At 42.0% G+C, this 18091-nt stretch overlaps 2 protein-coding genes across 4 annotated transcripts in view; both read right to left on the bottom strand.

Annotated features, from left to right (window-relative positions):
• Positions 1-732: 732 nt before the first annotated feature.
• On the bottom strand, positions 733-17148 carry eif3g (eukaryotic translation initiation factor 3, subunit G). Of its 2 annotated transcripts, none has more exons than XM_042085865.1 (10): positions 17013-17148; positions 16871-16917; positions 16169-16257; positions 15582-15641; positions 14386-14490; positions 13175-13370; positions 3928-4038; positions 1475-1611; positions 1226-1332; positions 733-870 (listed from the first exon to the last, which is right to left on the bottom strand). In XM_042085865.1, the coding sequence occupies exons 1-10, from the start codon at positions 17033-17035 to the stop codon at positions 855-857; spliced, it is 891 nt and encodes a 296-aa protein (XP_041941799.1). In that variant the 5' UTR covers positions 17036-17148; the 3' UTR covers positions 733-854. The 2 variants fall into 2 exon arrangements, with proteins under 2 accessions (XP_041941799.1, XP_041941798.1); XM_042085864.1 differs by having other exon boundaries at positions 3928-4035; positions 17013-17064.
• A 401-nt stretch (positions 17149-17549) lies between these two features.
• Positions 17550-18091, bottom strand: part of p2ry11 (purinergic receptor P2Y11) — a 2319-nt gene continuing 1777 nt past the window's right edge. For both annotated transcript variants that reach the window (XM_042085866.1, XM_042085867.1), the window contains exon 2: positions 17550-18091. This exon is cut by the window's right edge and continues 624 nt beyond it. In XM_042085866.1, coding sequence (XP_041941800.1) covers positions 17794-18091 — 298 coding nt within the window. In that variant the 3' untranslated portion in view covers positions 17550-17793.

Raw genomic sequence — 18091 nt, 5'->3', positions numbered from 1 at the left:
AAACCTAAAACATTCACTTCCTGTTGGGTGTGACAAGTGGTTCCAACGTGTAAAACTCCCACTCCAGATGCGTGCATTTGACACACGCACACCCCATTTGAATGCATTGTTGGATTACGAAATGTCAAGGGTTGAGGACCTGTAGGTGTTCGGGTCAGTCATAGCCGCTTGCAGTTGATTTGTAATTGAATGTGATATTTCCATTACATTTGAAATATGGAAATAAATGCAATCAAAGATGTTTGCACATGTTTGAACACAACTGTATAGGCAGTAAATTGTGCTAATCAGTTTTCTGCTTCTGTTCCTTTGGTGGAACATGATGCACTATAGTCATCTGTGTAGGGCCATGATGGGGAATTAGTAAAAAAAATAAAGTAACATACCAGTGTGTAATTTCTATGTTCTCTCAATCCTGAAAATGACTATTGGTCTTTGATTTAAACTGCAAACAAAATCAGCACCAACAAAACATGGCACCTACTGCGGTTGTTTCGTCTCCATGTTATTTTTAGGGTGACCTCAAAGTCTCATTTCAATGTCCGGGATGCAACTTCCTCACATAACTTTTTCAATTCCTCAACTTGTATCTCTTGCAGAATCGCTTCACAGTGATATCACCACCATATGGTCCTCAGTTTCCTTGAAGCTGATCAAAAGACCATATAAAACATGAGAAAATGTATCCAGCAAGTCCTTCTAAAAGAAATAAAGGACTGCTGGAAGTCAAAATTAATTGTAGACATTCTTTACATTTATTTTAATTCCTTTTATTAAGATACACATCTGGTTGGGAGAATCGCTGAAATCATCCTCCTGGAATTTTCTCTGATCCGTTTTTAGATTGTTCACCCTCAGTTGTTTGAAGGTCTGTGGAAAGGAAGAAAAGGACTGTAAACACTGTCCCATAATGCTCCTTTACATTTACATGCATTCATTTAGCAGACGTTTTTTATCCAAACCGACTTACATACAGGGCTCCCTACTATATAATGAAGGGTACAATATACCACTATATACAGGGCTCCCACTCTAAGTGAAATGTAAAATTCCATGACTTTCCCTGACAAAAATAAAAAACTGAATTTCCATGACCTACTATATAATGAAGGGTACAACACACCAACCAAAAATGTCAGGCTATTGCATGCAAGCCCAGCTCCTTAACCACTACGCTACCAGCGCACCATTACCTCCGAGGACACAATCAGACAGTACTACTTACTTGGCCCATTCAACGTTGAGGATGAGATGGTCGTATCCGAATCCAGATACACCTGCAATGGCCCTGGCTGCATCCTCACGGCGATGGAAGCTGATGAAGGCGAAGCCCTGCAAACAAGAAGTCAAGTTGATGATAGATTAGTTCACAACTCCTACCCCAGAGCATAACAAAAGAAAGGAGATGAAGTGAAGACTGAGTCCCACACAAATCAAACAAACAAAAAAACAAACGGCGATCAGCGCCACCCACTTTAGATTGTCCCGTGTTCTTGTCCTTGGCCAGGTAGATTCTGGAAATGGAGCCGAAGGGCCTGAAGAGCTCCTGCAAGTCCGTCTCCCTGGTGTCCTCAGACAGATTGGTCACACGGATGGTGGCATTATCATCAGCTGTGGGGAAGGGGAGAGAAAGAGATTCAACAAACAATCCCATCATTCAGCCTATCTGTTCAACGTCTGTTAGGGTGAAGTAGTAAGTGATATCACATCCCCTTGGGGTAGAGCACAGGTAAGACAGAAGGCTAGAGCACAGGTAAGACAGATAAGACAGAAGGGTAGAGCACAGGTAAGACAGAAGGGTAGAGCACAGGTAAGACAGAAGGCTAGAGCACAGGTAAGACAGAAGGCTAGAGCACAGGTAAGACAGAAGGGGAGACTCATCTGACCATAGAATGAGAAGCGATAGAACGGACATTCCTGTTGCCAACGATACAATTTCTTGAGTCTAACCCAACAAGAAATGAAAATGAATTGATGCGCGAGCTGATGATTTGTTCATGTTTGACATTAGTCATTTCGTAAAATAATGTGTGTGCTAAATAGCATCTATAGTAATAAATGACTTAGAGCAGGGGTTCTCAAACTTTTTCAAGCTGGGCCCCCCCTAAGTGGGTCAGCTGAACTTGGAGCCCCCCCCTACCTACACACTTGTCCCAGCACAGTCCAGCATCTCTGACAAATGAGTCAAGAACATGAAAAATTGCTTCCCCAGTTGCACGGGTTTGAAGAGGACGACAAAACAGAACATCCTCTTCAATCCCCTGGCCTTTCACAAACCTTACATAGGTGAGCATCTGAGCCTGCCCAGCAATATCTGTTGACTCATCTAATTGCAATGCATAATATGGACTCAGTTTAATATGGGTTATTAATTGCTCTTGGACATCGCTGGCCAGATCAGAAATTCTCCATGCTACTGGATCATTTGACAATGGGATGGCACTCAGTTTGGAGGCAGCGCTTTCACCCAGCATGATTTTACACGTCTTGAGCCGCAGGCAAAATCAGTGTTTCGGCGATAGTGTGTGGTTTCCCAAGTTTTGCAATTCTTTGGGAAACCACATACGAAGCTTCGAGACACTGACTTGACACAGTGGTGTGTTGGACAATGGTGGCCTTTTGGAGATGGAGGGCATCGCGTTTTCTTTTAAAAAAAATCCACTGGTTTGTCTTTTATTTCAGAGTGCTTGGTCTCTAGATGTCTCTTTAATTTGCATGGTTTCATGCTGTCATTAGCTAGCACCTCCGCACAAATAACACACTGTGGACGTGGTTCTAATGTGCCAGTTACAGAAAAACCAAACTGCAAATAACTCGTCATATTTGCGGAGCTTAGCCTTTTTAGGAGCTGGTTTGGTTTATCTTTTTTTTGCAGTTGGTTTCTCTTTTTTTTGCAGTTGGTTTATCTTTTTTTTGCCGAAGGAGGAATTTGTCCATTCTGTTTTGATGAGGTGAATTCAAAATTAATAAAAGTTCTAAATATTAAGGTGTGTGTATTGTGTATGTTAATTTAATGAACAAATTACAGAGGCTATTCCTTGTTGTAATACTAGCTCGAAGACGATGGAATGAATGAATGAATGAATGAATGCATGCAAGCAGACAATCCAGGGACAAGCTTCGTTGAAATGAGTGGATCGGTAAGATATTGGATAAATGTGTGTTGCAATACGGTGTGGTTGAATCCTAAGAGTACGAATAGACAAGTATTAAAGTAAGTACAGTAGGAAGGTAAAAGGTAAGGGTAGGCTACAAGCAGTAAGAAGGGAAAGAAGGCAAGCCAGAAAAATAGGCTAGCCTACTGCAGTTGCAGCGGCAAGAAAGGCACACTTAGCAGGAAGAGAAAGAGGCAAATCTATTAAATTTGAAAGTAAAATTGAAAACAGAAATATGTCTTTACAAAGACAAAGCAATTTACTAAAATGGAACACTGAGATAGCCTTTAAAAAGGCTGTTGTGGTCAACTTGAAAACTGCCGAAATGAACGTGATCAAAGTAGGCTACAACTTCATATGTTGCACAGTGGTGTGTTTCCGATGTCTGCACTTTCTTAAGTACGTGTGGTGTCCGCGCCTTAAGGTAATCGTTGACATTTCAAATGAATTGTAGTTTCTAATTGGTTGGCGTGAAACTGAATGTGTTTGTGATTTGTTGGTGCAGCTGTAGCCCACCCCCTTCCGTATTTTTTATTTTTTCTTTAGCCCCATGAGCAGCCAGTGACTGGTCCGTGACACGCCCCCCTTGGGGTGTGTTCGCGCCGCCCCAGTTTGAGAACCACTGCCTTAGAGGTCCCAAGTGAAGTCAAGTTCTGTTCATGGAAAAATTGCATCAGCTTACACATCCATTCTACTCCTGCAATTCTATGCACCAGCTATGCAGAAGCACGGCTACTCCTCAATTCTATGCGCTGCAGTTCTGGACACGTACCTCTGCGGTTGGGCTGCATGGACTCTCCTCTGCGCGTGCCTCCGTCCCTCAGGCTGGGGGGAACATACTTGCCCGTCTTGCTCTGCGCCGGCTGGGCAGGCTCTGGCTCTGCTAAACATACAAAAAACAAGGTGTGAAAACCACAAGAGACATACAGTAAAGGGGTAACAGAAATGGGGGAAGTGGGTTGGGGTGCTAGGCAGCCATTTCACACCAATCTAGGACCCTCTGAAGAGAGATTTAAATAAACACTAGAACAGGGGTCGAAATGAACTTTTTGGCCTACTAGCCAAAGTGGCTGGTAGATGAAAATTACCGGCCAGACATATTTTTTACGGGCAAAAACTAAACAATGCATTTCTTAACTATTCAAGTTCACAAGTTCCATTCAAATGAACGGGCCTTCCCAATATTCATAGGTCCAATAATTTTGTAGCCTATAATCAGACAGTGTTGAAGCGGAGCAAACGAATTACGTTGCTCCATCTTGGTCAGTAATCAAGGATCTTTGCTATAATGACTAGGGCTGGGACTGTTTGGATTTTTTCTTACTGCGGTTGAAAAGCAAGAAATGACTGCGATTTTGCGATATACCATTTTAAATTCTGTTTCAACTTTCATGGAGTAAACATGTATGGCCTTTCTGGCCAAATATCACAGCTTTCAAGTCTAACGTCTTTGTGTAAATCGTGTTTGAACAGAGAGATTAGAAAAGTGTTACGATTGTGCTGGTTCTCCCCTACATTCTCTTTGTGAATGTCTTTTTGTGAATGTACCACAGTTAAACTTTCGTTTAAAAGCATAATTACGTCAGAAGCGCCACTTTAAGCTTGTCCGTGTTGTCGTTTTCGGGTCAAATGGCCTTTTGAATGGGAATCGTAGGGGCACTACTATTTTGATACATGATCTCGTCAAAATCTCTATTTTTAAAACGCTAAGAAGACTCAACACCAGTGTTGCCACAGTTACCTTGAAAAAGTAATCTGATTACGGATTACTCCTTTAAAAAGTAACTTAGTTACTTTTAAAATCAAGTAATCAGTAAAGTAACTAAGTTAGATTACAAGTTACTTTATTAGTTACTTTCAGCAGCTGCCAACAACACCCCCACCACCTCAACATAATAATGATAACCGGTTTTGCCAATACTCACTATACTGAAAGTGCATTTTAACAGTAATGTCAGCAATGTATAGCAGACATCCCATAACCTACAGTACTTAGATACTGAAATTCAGATGTTTGTTCAATAATGTCTAAGTACACCAAATAAGGAAGGCCTATTGATAGAAATTGTTATAGTAAAATATGTAGATTTGTTTGTAGATTTTTTTTTTCATGTAGCCTTGGCAACTAGCCATCATGTATAGGCCTGAGTAATATGCAAATGAAATTACACTTGTTAAACTCACCTCAACAAGTCTTTTGCAATCATTTAACCCACCGTGAGCAATGCTAAAGTCGCTGTTACAAACAGTGCAGTGTGCAAGACTATCATTATATTTTAATCTTATGAGACAATTGGGTATACTTTTGTGTCTGATGTGAAATGGGTCTTAAATCTTCCTTTTTGAGGGGCACTGACGCTGCCATGACGCTCCTGTTCCTAGATGCACTGACTGAACTGATTAATTAAGTTTATGAGAAAAGAGATATTTAAGCACACTGAAAACTGATTGGTTGATTCAGCAAAAACAGACCAGGATGCTCTGTCTTGGATGCGCTTCAGGCACAAACGCACCGCTCCTCTCTCTCTCCCTCTCCCTCTCTGTTGTGTGCGCGTTAAACTCATATGCACACGCGATTTGAAGTCCGGTCTGGCTTGCGTGCTCTTCTTCGCTCTAGGTACCAGGAGATTTTATGTAATTTGCAGGCGTCAGGAAGGCGCTATCAATATGTGGAAGACTTGGGATGTCTAGCTAGACAGCACTTTGTCGCCAGCACAGTATGTACAATGTACCTTAAAGGAGAATTCCGGTGTGATATTGACCTAAAGTGTATTGAAACATGATACCGAGTGTGAACGTATGTCTCATAGCCCATCTCGGCTTGTCCCCTGCACTCCAAAATCTGGCGCTAGTTAGCCGATGCTACCAATAGCTTTTTCAATAGTGGTGCTTCGGCATCGGGCTAGCCATTAGGGCTGCACAATTAATCGAATTTTAATCACGATCACGATTTTGGCTTCCCACGATCAAATTTGCGTGATCGAGCGATATTTCAAATGCGTGCTCTACCCATAGAACCAACCTGGCAACCCATAGAACGCTCCACTACAAAACAAATCAAACGCTCCTTAAACCTGTCTGACCATGTGCCTGCATGCAGCCTACCAATGACAGCTGTTCCCTGCACTGTTCAGCCTGATGCACTGTGGACTAGTGACATTATGTTAACTATTAGTAGGCTAGTTAGACTATACAATAAACGACGATCAAAAATCAAATGTGTGGCACAGCAGAAGGCCAAGAGCTTGTCCCTCGAAGCGGATCATCCATTGTTCGAAAATATTTCTGATTTCAGGCAAGTTAAGTTAACCAAAAATATAAGCAAAGCAGGGCTCTCAACTCATACCGTGAAACACATCACATGACGTAAACCACACATGCCTTTTTTTATCACGTTAACTTTTAGTCCTTGTTTGCTTCCTCCGATAGCCTATAGCCTACTGTAATAAGAGTTGAGCTAACGACGGGATCCGTGAATTTTATTCATGTATTTTATAAGCTTCATGTGCAACCTACAATGCATATGCGTTTCAAGACACAGCCTACTCAAAACGAGTGAACAATAATGAAAATGTAGCCTACACGTCAGTGTTTTACATATCAACGAATGACTAAACCAGGGGTGTCCAAACTGCGGCCAGCCATGCACTTTAATCCGGCCCGCCGAGCATTTATTAGTTTATCATAGGCCGCTCGCTATTTTTTTCCAGCGATAGACGACGTTGTGGTTAACTTTAGTCTACTACAAACTGCTTTACACTCTTCTTAGAGAACGTTTACAATGTCAATGTCAAAACAGCTTGTCACATCGAGATACATAGTATCTCCATTGCAGCAGATCTAACTACGTTATGCTAGTCCATTTAATTGGGGACGCATTTGAGCGTGGGAGAGAGGGCGATGGCAACAGTAGTTCCCACTACTGACCAATTTTAAACTGTGAGAGGGCACAGCCATAGGCACAGCACTAGCCATAGGCTATTTGAGTGGAGCTGGCAAAGAGTCTTAAAGTGACAGTGCACCATTTATAAATGAATTAAACAGCATCAAATTAACAGTATTTCTTAAGAAATTATTTTTCTACAACAAAATGATTTTGTCATTTAAATAATACAAAACATTATTATTATTATTATTATTATTTGTGTGTGGCCCACTGGCCAATTTTCAAAACCCAATGTGGCCCTTCAGTCAAAAAGTTTGGACACCCCTGGACTAAACGATTACAGTAAACTCATGAACAAGAAGCAGAGCTTAAGTGGCTAATGGGGAGCGTTGGGAGGATTCCCGGTGGGCTGTTAACGTTTTCCCAAATATTAACAAAGTAGCACGCACAAAACATTTGTTTGGAAGTTGTTTGGAAGTTTGGAAGTTGCAGTCAAATCTATATTTGCAGTAATTTAGGGGAATAAATGTGAGGGGAAGAATTTGGGTGAGCCAGATAGCAAGTCCAATATGTTTAGGGAAAAAATATTTTTCTCACTAAAATGAATGAATAATCGTGATAAATAATCGTGATCTCAATATTGATCAAAATAATCGTGATTATCATTTTGGCCATAATCGTGCAGCCCTACTAGCCATGCAAATAAATCACTGTTTTACACCCATTGACGAGGCTCAATGTATCTCCACACTTCATTGGTAGACTTCCGAGGGCCCTGACATTTAAAACGAGACATTGAGAACTTTGAAAAGCAGCCATCTTGAATTTAGTCTAATTGCAATCCATGCATTCAGTGGAAATGCATGGATTCCAGTTTCTTCCAGTAGCAGCATCAGTATGCATCATTTTTTGTTGCCATGGCGCCGCCGCGTTCGGACGCCTTTTTGGTTGCTCCGCCTAACTTGTGCTTATATTTACTCTTTTACCTTTTATTAACCCCTAATTTTTTGCACTTTTCCACTGCACTGATTACGTATGATGGCGTTACACTCCGAAACATCGGAAATGAATTGCCTTTTTTGTTTCGGGATGTTTTAATTGACGATTCTACCTGTCCGACTGAGATTCTCCGAGATGCATCAGGGAACCATGGAGACGCATCTCGGCGCAGAAGGAAAAAACACAGAGGAAAACGAGCCGGGGCCCGTAACAGATTGAGGAATAGAGCTCATAGGCCTCCACTGCCTAGCATTCTCCTAGCCAAAGTCCAGTCTCTTGTGAACAAGATGGATGAACTAAGAGCGAGGATACAGTTTCAAAGAGACATCAGGGACTAACATTCTATGCTTTACTGAGACATGGCTAACTGAACTTGTACCGGACAGTGCCATCACTCCGGTGGAGTTTTTCTCTTCTGCTCGCTCTGACAGGACTGAGGAATCTGGAAAATCGAAAGGTGGCGGTGTTTGCATCATGACGAACAGCAAGTGGTGTGATCCTAGAAATGTCACCGTTCTCTCAAAGTCCTGCTCGCCTCATCTAGAACATCTAGCGATCGTCTGTCGACCCTTCTACCTGCCCCGTGAGTTTACTTCGGTAATATTCAACGCTGTCTACATTCCTCCACAAGCCAACACAGATGCTGCGGTTTCAGAATTGCAAGAAGTGTTAAATAGACAACAACACGCACCCTGAAGCTGCGCTTATTGTGGCCGGTGATTTCAATCAAGTACATCTGAACCGGTCCATGCCTGCATTTATTCAACACATTCACTTCCCTACACGTGGTGACAACACACTGGATCACTGCTACACACAGTTCAAGAACAGTTACAAAGCGAAGTCTCTACCAGCTTTCGGAAAATCAGATCATGCCGCTGTTTTCCTACTGCCTATGTACAAACAGAGAAGTCGGACGGACCCCCCAGTGACGAAGGAGGTCAAGCGCTGGACTGACGAATCGGAAGCCAGGCTACAGGACGCCCTTAGCAACGTTGACTGGAAGATGTTCAAGACGAACTCTGCTGACATCAATGAGTTTACGGAAGTATCATTGAGTTACATCAATATGCTAACTGATTCCATCATCCCAACTGTAAAGATCCGAAGATTCCCTAACCAGAAGCCATGGGTGGATAGAGAAGTGAGAACGGCATTAAAGACACGCACCATGACTTATAATGCTGGGCTTATTTCAGGGGATATGACGGATTACAAAGCAGCATCTTATAGTTTACGTAGAGCTATTAAAGATGCTAAGCGGCGCTATAGAGACAGAGTTGAAGCTGATTTCTTGGAGGGTGATCCAGCACGAGTGTGGAAAGGACTCCGAACCATCACTGGCTTTGAAAGAAAGTCCTCTCCTATGATGAATGTGAGTAAAGCCCTCCCTGATGAACTTAATGCTTTTTATGCTCGCTTTGACATGAAAAACACAGACTATATTGGACTAGCTGCAGCATGTGAAGCAAATGAGGATGCACCTTTCTGTGTCTCTGAGGTCGATGTGAGCAATGCCTTTAGGAGGGTTAATTGTAGAAAAGCTACTGGACCGGATGGAATTTCTAACAGGGTTTTGAAATCCTGCGCTGCTCAGTTAGCTCCTGTGTTCACTTATATCTTTAACACATCATTGGCTCAAGAGACAGTTCCTACTTGCCTCAAGCAGTCTGTTATTGTTCCAGTACCGAAAAACAAAAGTCTATCATGTCTGAATGACTACCGCCCAGTAGCCCTGATGTCTACAGTGATGAAGTGTTTTGAGAAGCTTGTGAAAAACATTATCTGCTCATCCCTCCCTGCCTCCTTCGACCCCTCCAATTTGCTTACAGAGCCAACAGGTCTACAGAGGATGCCATCTCAAACCTTATGCACACCACCTTAACTCACCTGGAGGAGGGGAATGGGAATTATGTGAGGATGCTGTTCATTGACTTCAGCATTCAACACGATAGTACCCCTCACCTTGGTCACAAAGATGAAGGCCTTAGGACTAAACACCACCCTGTGTCACTGGATATTTGACTTCCTCACCAACCGTTCACAAGTGGTTAGAGTGGGGGGTCTGACATCTGACTCATTAACCATCAGCACTGGTGCTCCCCAAGGCTGTGTTGTGTGTCCACTGCTGTACAACATCTACACACATGACTGCAAAGCCAACAGTAGTCATACCTCCATCATCAAGTTTGCAGATGACACAGTGATCTTGGGCCTGATTAGTAACAACAATGAACAGCTCTACTTGGATCAGGTTGATGAGGTGGCACAGTGGTGTCAATCTAACAGCTTGACACTGAATATCAATAAAACCAAGGAAATGGTAGTGGATTATAGAAGGCAGCAGCAGAACTACAGTTACACCCCACTAATGATCAGCGGGCAACCTGTAGAGAGAGTCACAAGTTTTAAATACCTTGGTGTCCACATTACTGAAGACCTAACATGGACTGTTAACACTCAATATGTTCTGAAGGAGTCCAGACAACGACTCTACTTCCTTCGTCAGCTAAGGAAATTCAAAGTTTCTACATCAATCATGAAGGCCTTCTACACTTCAGCGGTTGAGAGTGTTCTAACTGGTAGCATCATCACCTGGTATGGGAACTCCACAGTTAGAGATTGTAGTACTCTGCAGAGAGTAGTGCGCTCAGCTGAACGTACTATAAGAACTCAACTCCCTGCTCTACAAGATATCTATTCCAGAAGAGTACTCCTAAGAGCCCAAAAGATTCTGAAGGACTCTTCTCATCCTAACAATGGATTATTCCTACCGCTGAAATCAAGAAGACGCCTATGTAGTCACAAAGCCAGAACTGAGAGACTCAGGAGAAGTTTTTATCCCCAGGCCATCCGAACTCTGAACTCACACTATACTGACTTTGCACTCATTCACTCCTCAGCACTCATGCCCCCCCCCCCCCACACACACACACACACATCTACAAGACTTTTAGCACTTTTACATCCCTCACCCTATGCTATAGACCTTTTATTATTTTCTTATTTCATCACACGTCAAAACACAGACACACACACACACATCTGACTTTCTCCAACTTTTGCACATCTCCATAGAACTTTTTATTTATTATTTTTGATTTCTCCTCCATCTACCCATGTCCTTGATTGCCTAGCCTTTCTGCCAGGTCGTGTTGCGCTATGAAAGAACATGCGTAGCCTACTTTCTAACATAAAAACGGTCAGCCATAGATAAACGTAGCCTACCTCTGTCGTGGTGGCTAGTTGCACCAGGTAGGGAAGATGTCCTGAAGTGCACGAACGTTAACCTTATGGCGGTCTTCTGATTGGTGGCGTGCTAAAACGTTTTCCTATTGCATCCATAAACAATTTTCTTGCAGCGAACCGCGCAAAAGCAAACCCCTGGCGCTTTAATTTCTTTACACCATGGCTTGTTAGTTCTCCCCCGTTTCCAACAGCTGCCCATCTCCATTTATTTTTTTAACTTTTGACACCTGCCTTCCTTTAGCAACAACGCATCCATGACAGCTAGTGGCCTTGCCAAATAGACGCACACAAATCATGACGCTAATATGCGAGGTTCTGGTAGGCCTACTGGTTATGGTTTTGTGCTATAAATGAATAATATTTTATAGAAAAGTTTTAAGTTGACTATTTTAATTGTATGGTTATTTTTTGTCAACATACACTCACAACCTACAGTCGTTAAAAGTGAGGCCTAAGCAAAATAGGCTACAAGGCTGTCTGTGCGTCACAAACAGACTGACCCCCTTACTCAACAGTTCACGATGATGACAGTGATATTATTTTTTTTATGCTAACACGCTCAGTCAAAACCTTCCGTCGCAAATTGTGAAAAACATTGTTGTACATGTCATAACAGACGGGATAATAAATTGCATAGGCTACGGTTTATATTGCGTCGCTTTACACATAATGTTAGTTGCATTGATTAAAAACTGTAACAATAATAGTAGCCTACATCGGGTGGCATAGAAGGCTCTGTTCAAGTCATAGGTGACACCCAAAATGAATGACCTCCCCTGACAAGAGTTCGCGATAGTAAGAAATTGTCTACATTGATGCACGGAAAGAACACAGCCTACGCTTCTTCTGTCATCACTCACATACATCATACATACAGTACTCTGCTTGCAATAGTAAGTCCCTGCCCCCCCCCCTACATACACAGCACATTATTTCACCAGGAAGCTTCTCCAACACACATCCCCAACATACTTACAGCACACTGCCCCCCCCCCCCCCCCAATACACAGCACATTGTCTCATGAGGAAGCTTCCCCAACACACATATTGCACACTGCCCCCCCCCCCCCCCCCCCCCCCCCAATACACAGCACATTGTCTCATGAGGAAGCTTCTCCAACACACATATACACACAACTCACAACACACTGCCCTCTCCCCACATACACAGCACACTACCCCATCTCCCCCGTCATCCCCCCAACACACACACCAAGAGCCCTGGCAGTTGGGTTAGCCCCTTGAGCCGTGGATCTGCCCAAGGTTTCTTCTTTGGTAAGGGAGTTTTTCCTTGCCCCTGTTGCTCTTGGGTGCACCTTGTTGGTGCCCCCCACCCAATCCCAATCCTCCCCCACCTTTTTTATGCAGCCCTTGCCACTTAATCTACTAAACCCCTCTTCTACTGCACTCTTTACCCCCCCCCCCCCCCCCATTAATGCACAAATAGGCTGACACCAGACATAATTTCACTGCATTTCTTACTTCCAGTAACTATATGCATGTGACAATAAACTTCCTTGTATCTTGTATCCTTGTATCTTGTATTTCCACCGAATTATTTTTGGAATCTGATCCCTTATCATACCTGTTCATTCTTACTCGTTGCTCGACTTATCGTGACTAAATTCAAGATGGCTGCAGATGCTAAACTTCGTGAAGATACTGTCTGTATAAATCTAAGTAACGCGTTACTGGCATCACTGCTCAACACAACATGAAACTTGTCTCTACACATGAACTCGAGCATTGAGAACATTGTTTGTGTACACATAGTTTACTAAAAAGAAAGGTTTTGGACAACTCACTCCTTGACTGGCAAGAGAGCAGAAAAACCAAGCGAGTTGTTCAAAAGCAAATTTACAAATGTGTGTCAATGGAAACGCACCGCTTCCTGCAGCCTTCTCCTTCTCTCCTGTGGACAGACCCAGCTGTTCGGCCAGCTCCTTCTGCATGGGGCCCAGGGTGTCCTTGTACGGACAGCGGGTGGTCCAATGGTCACCCTTGCAGATTCGGCAGGACACGATCTTCTGTCCCTTCAGCTTGTTCATGGGGTCCTCATCCTGGTCTTGAGCATTCAGATCCTGTAGTAGGTAGCAAAACAAGACAAGAGTTACAGACACGTGCTACAGACTGGCTCAATCAGTCGGCAAATGCAGTGGTTCCAATACTTCACTGAGGCGTCATGAAGACTGCCACAGCAAACATAATCACCACTTTTTATTATTTAAAAAATAAAATACTGTTCTACTGTATTTCTGATTATTGAGAGAGAGAACTAAGTGTCTGTCGGTCACACACACCCCTATCAATTTCAACTTATTCCATTTCTTACATTTTTACATTCTAACATTTTTTCTACCTTCAGGCGATACACGAGGCAACTTTTTGGGCAATGTTGCCGAGCGACACTTTGCCAATGAGATTGGGCAACGTAATTTCTATCTGAACGATTTGGATACTTATGGGCAACATTTTGAGATCATCCAATCAGAGCTATGCTAGCAATGAATCCCATGACCATCTGTGAGCTTCTGACAGTTTCATGTTTGGAATAGACTTTCCAAAATTCCATGATATTCCAGAAATTCCATGACCTGTGGGAACCCTGGCTTTCTAGTGAGTGAGTTTAGAACTACTACATTTTTTTTTTTTTGTTCAGTGGCAATAAAGTTACTTTGTAATTGTACATTTCAGGAACTCACACCTTTTAAACACAAGTACTGTAGCTGTTTTTCAGCATGTGTGAAAAAGCTAAATCAAGCTGCCTGCAACAATGTTGGCACATTTACAGCCAGAGAGCTAATGAAAGCCCATTTAATCTGTCCTGTATCGGCCTGTCCAACCAGTGGAAGAGGAGCACTGAGGCCATAGTAACATCTCAGAGCTAATGAGTTAACTACAGCACATAAAACATTAGGGAAAAATCCTTGGGGCATAGATAGAGAATGGTTAACAGAAATAACTGACCAATCAATACACTGCAATTACAGCAACAACTACTACTGTGTGAAGGTCAATTACAGATAAACTCAGGGCACACACACACACTTCACATCAGCTGAAAGTATCCTTCTTCAGTATGTGAATTCTCCTTACCTCTTTGCTGGAGATGAAGGTCATAAAGACATCGTCGCTGACTGTTGTGGTGGCCACGTTGGGACCAGGGGCGTCAAACTCAGAGTTGCCAAACTTTTTCCAGTTCTGTAAACAGAAGTTCACCAACGGCAAGAACACAGCATTAACGTTATGAGATGCTCTTTACAAACATGTACTTTGTGATTTTTATTTTCTTTTAAGCATATTGTTTGGGCTTCGCTGCATGGTATGGCATCTTAGGTGACGTTAAAAAAATGTGTTAGCCTATCGGGAGATTTGAAGACAAAAGAAAATTAAAGGAAGTCTAGGCATACTAGGTGGAGGTATTTGCGTTGCATAGGCTACTGCGATAAAGACATAGGCTACCGATATAAGGCCGTCTCGTTCAATTGGAGGAGAGGATTTCCTTGAGTTGCCCCAATTAACGTTGATGCTGCATATGATCAGTGACAGAAGGACCGCAGTTTCAATGACACTTGCAGTTCATTTCAAGACTTAAATTTTCAAGAAGTTTCATCAATGGTAGGACTAGAATTCTATTTCAATAGGCTATGCTTGATTGAGCCTCTGATGTTAATGTGCGCTGTGTGTGACTTCTTGCGTGCATGCACGCTCATCTGATGATTCTGTAGACAATTAAGAATTCCATGACAGTTGTTTAATAGGCTAAAGACAGGCTATCCACAAACATTGGATAGCCTGAACATTTCATCACTAGCCCTGAAATAACTGAGGAATCATCTGCTTCGGGTTCAGGTTGGGTTCGGACATAAAAATGAAAATGCCTGTCGGGTTAGGACACGGGTTCAGACAGAAATATGCGGCCCGTACTGCACTCTAGTACCCATGGGTGTGGAGACCCTGTTGTGTGTACAATCAGTGCTACTGTTTGCGCCACAGCTCCCTGTGCTTTGTGATTTTACTTGAGTGCCGCACACAGCTCTTTCTAGGTTTAGTTAAGGCCTCAATGACACTGTTGTCAGATTCGTCCAGGAAACTTAAATTTATACATATGGTTTGATCAATCATATGATTGCTTCATATGTAGGCACACCAGAGAACAGAAAGAGATGACTGGCACTACACCATCTAGGTACAAATATGTTTACAAATGTGTTTGTGAACATGTGGTGCGGTGCTGCCGCTTGTGCCAGCGCCCCCTCTGCTTTGATATTTTACTCGGGTAAAACCCTTACCTTCCTCCGGGCCACAGCTTTAGAGGCCTTCCTATTCTCGATCTTGAACGTGCGAACAATCTAGGCGAAAAGAAAGAAAACAAATATCTAGTCAGACCATACTGAGCACACGGACTAAAAATCCTATTCCAAGAACCCATTCTGTAAGACATTAATGCTCTAAACTCACATAATTATGTAAGGGATAATGTATAGAACCGTAGAGCCGTATGATAAATCAGTTTATTCTATACAAAATATTGGGAAGATTAGACCTTATGAAACTCAATGTCACACCACCTCTTGTGCAGGCCATAGTTCTTTCCGAACTGGACTATTGCAATGCACTGTAAGCTGGCCTACCTGCTTGTGTAGTGAGACCATGAAATTATTTTAAATGTAGCGGGACACCTAGTCTTTTATCAGTCAAAGAAGACACATGTGACTAAGAGTTAACACTTTACAATACGTTTACAATAAGTTGTTCGTGCATGTAATACAGCAAAGACAGGCGCCATACAACGTATGCTAGCTTTGCAACAGAGGCCAGTTGTTCGTGCTTGCCATATTTACGCTGGGCACATTATCGAGAATAACAGCCGAATTACCTTAAACTTCTTGCCATCTTCATCAATCTTGTATTCTGTGACCGTTTTTATATTTCCTTTGACGGTCTCTTTTGGTGATGGAAGAGTACCTATAAACAGACAGCAACACCGTATAGTTGAATACTCTAAATCGAACATTAATGACTAATTTTACTAGCTATCTAACGTTAATGAAAGTGTCCTCAGTCCACCAACTGTTACACTAATGTCGATTTAGTAAACTAACGTTACATTCAATAAGGTCATGTTTGATTAAGACTTAAGGTGCGACCTAAACATTCAGATTAAAGCCTAAAGGTAGAATTGTATTACATTACACGTATGCATATAAATACAGTGTGTTAAATATTTACTTTGTTTCATTCCACAACATTCTTGACATAAGCGACCACTTTAGCCGGCTAGGCATTCACATGCAAACCTAGCTTAGGTTAGCTTTATTCAGACAGACAAGACACTTCAACATATTTAAAGATCTTTACCTGCTCTACACAGCTAAGGAAGTACATATTCGCAACACATTTAGCACACATGGAGTATTCATTTAAATTATTTGTTGATATTTTTTTAAAGACAGGTGGATACGTGGATAACCATGATGCTTTTTGGCCTAATTTCCTCTGCGCACTAGAACTAGCATTCTCTTTAAGCTAACGTTACTGTTAGCTAGCCAGCTAACGTTACATAGCATGGATAACATACCCTCATCTCCTTCCTCTTCTACTTGGTCAGCCCAACTTGGCTTCGAACTGTAAAGAATACATGCTTGTTAAGTATTTCATCCAACATGGAGGCTATCATTCAAATGTCATATATATATTGTTAATCTTCGAGTTTAACTTACTCGTCAAATTCGATCGAAGGCATCTTCGGCGCTCGTTTTGGGCAAGGGCTGGCTTAAAGCACATGAGTAACGAAAAAAGAGTAAGCCGGCTATGAGGTTATAGCGACATCAACAGGACTGGCGGGGGAAGAGGTAGCCAAAATGCCTAGTTGACGCTTCAAGCCAGTCTCGGACAACCGTTTTAAAATAATTTGTATTTGTATGAACAGACTAGTACAATGTTAATTGGTGTCTTACCAACACACAATAAACATCCATAGGCCTACATATGAATACATATGAATACAAAACAAAAGAGTAAAGCACAGCTGTAATAAAAGAATGTCACACTCATTAAACATCTCTAGGCCCATGCAAAACTTAGACTAGTCGACAGTGATCATTTTACAATTTGTATTATTATTATTATTATTATTTAACTTACATTCGTTCATTTAGCAGTCACTTTCCAAAGTTCTAAACTTAAGTTATCTTAACACATTTGAAGTCAAAAGGACATGATACTAGGTAACAAATAAGAGTGGTGCTTGTCTGAAATAGGGTCTTGTTAGCTCTTTATTGACAATGAGAATGCCTATTATGCAGTTTTAACCTATGAGTAGCCTATGCCCTACATAAACAGAGGCCTAGTACACTCTTAAAACGGATGTGTTAAAAATAACACAAACTGTGTTGTCCCTATCTGAACTGTTACAAAAACACAAGCGTTTTAAGAATGTAACCATTTGATCTCACATTGGATTCAATGACACCAGAAAAAAAGTGAATAGCCTACAGTTGGCTAAGACTCATCCGATTCAGTACTCTCCCCACAACAGGCCACCCTGATGCTGTCAAACACTGCCATGTAGAGTATAGGGTGTATGCACATGTTCAGCGTCACTAAACCTTTGCTCACTTGATATAAGGAGTAAACCAAACAATCTACTTTTTCGTGGATCCTATTGTACGAGAAAATCATTTGTAGAATATGGTAGGGAACAAAAGAAATCAGGTACAGCACAAGGACGGAGACCACCATTAGTGCTACCTTTCTCTTCTCCAACAATGTTATATTTGAACTTTTGTAAATTACCCAA

Source organism: Alosa sapidissima, chromosome 3, assembly GCF_018492685.1.
Source record: "Alosa sapidissima isolate fAloSap1 chromosome 3, fAloSap1.pri, whole genome shotgun sequence".
Classification (NCBI taxonomy): domain Eukaryota; kingdom Metazoa; phylum Chordata; class Actinopteri; order Clupeiformes; family Clupeidae; genus Alosa; species Alosa sapidissima.
The sequence above is the reverse complement of the archived record's forward strand: the minus strand, read 5'-3'. Positions and strand labels throughout refer to the sequence as shown.

Bases quoted from the DNA above. Each gene is read 5' to 3' on its own strand.
- eif3g (XM_042085865.1), bottom strand. From the start codon at position 17,035: ATGCCTTCGATCGAATTTGACGA. The intron at 16,258-16,870 runs GTATGTTATCCA...GTCTGTTTATAG, and splicing joins AGAAGAGGAAGGAGATGAGG to GTACTCTTCCATCACCAAAA. The intron at 4,039-13,174 runs GTGCGTTTCCAT...TTGTATGTTTAG, and splicing joins GGAGAAGGCTGCAGGAAGCG to CAGAGCCAGAGCCTGCCCAG.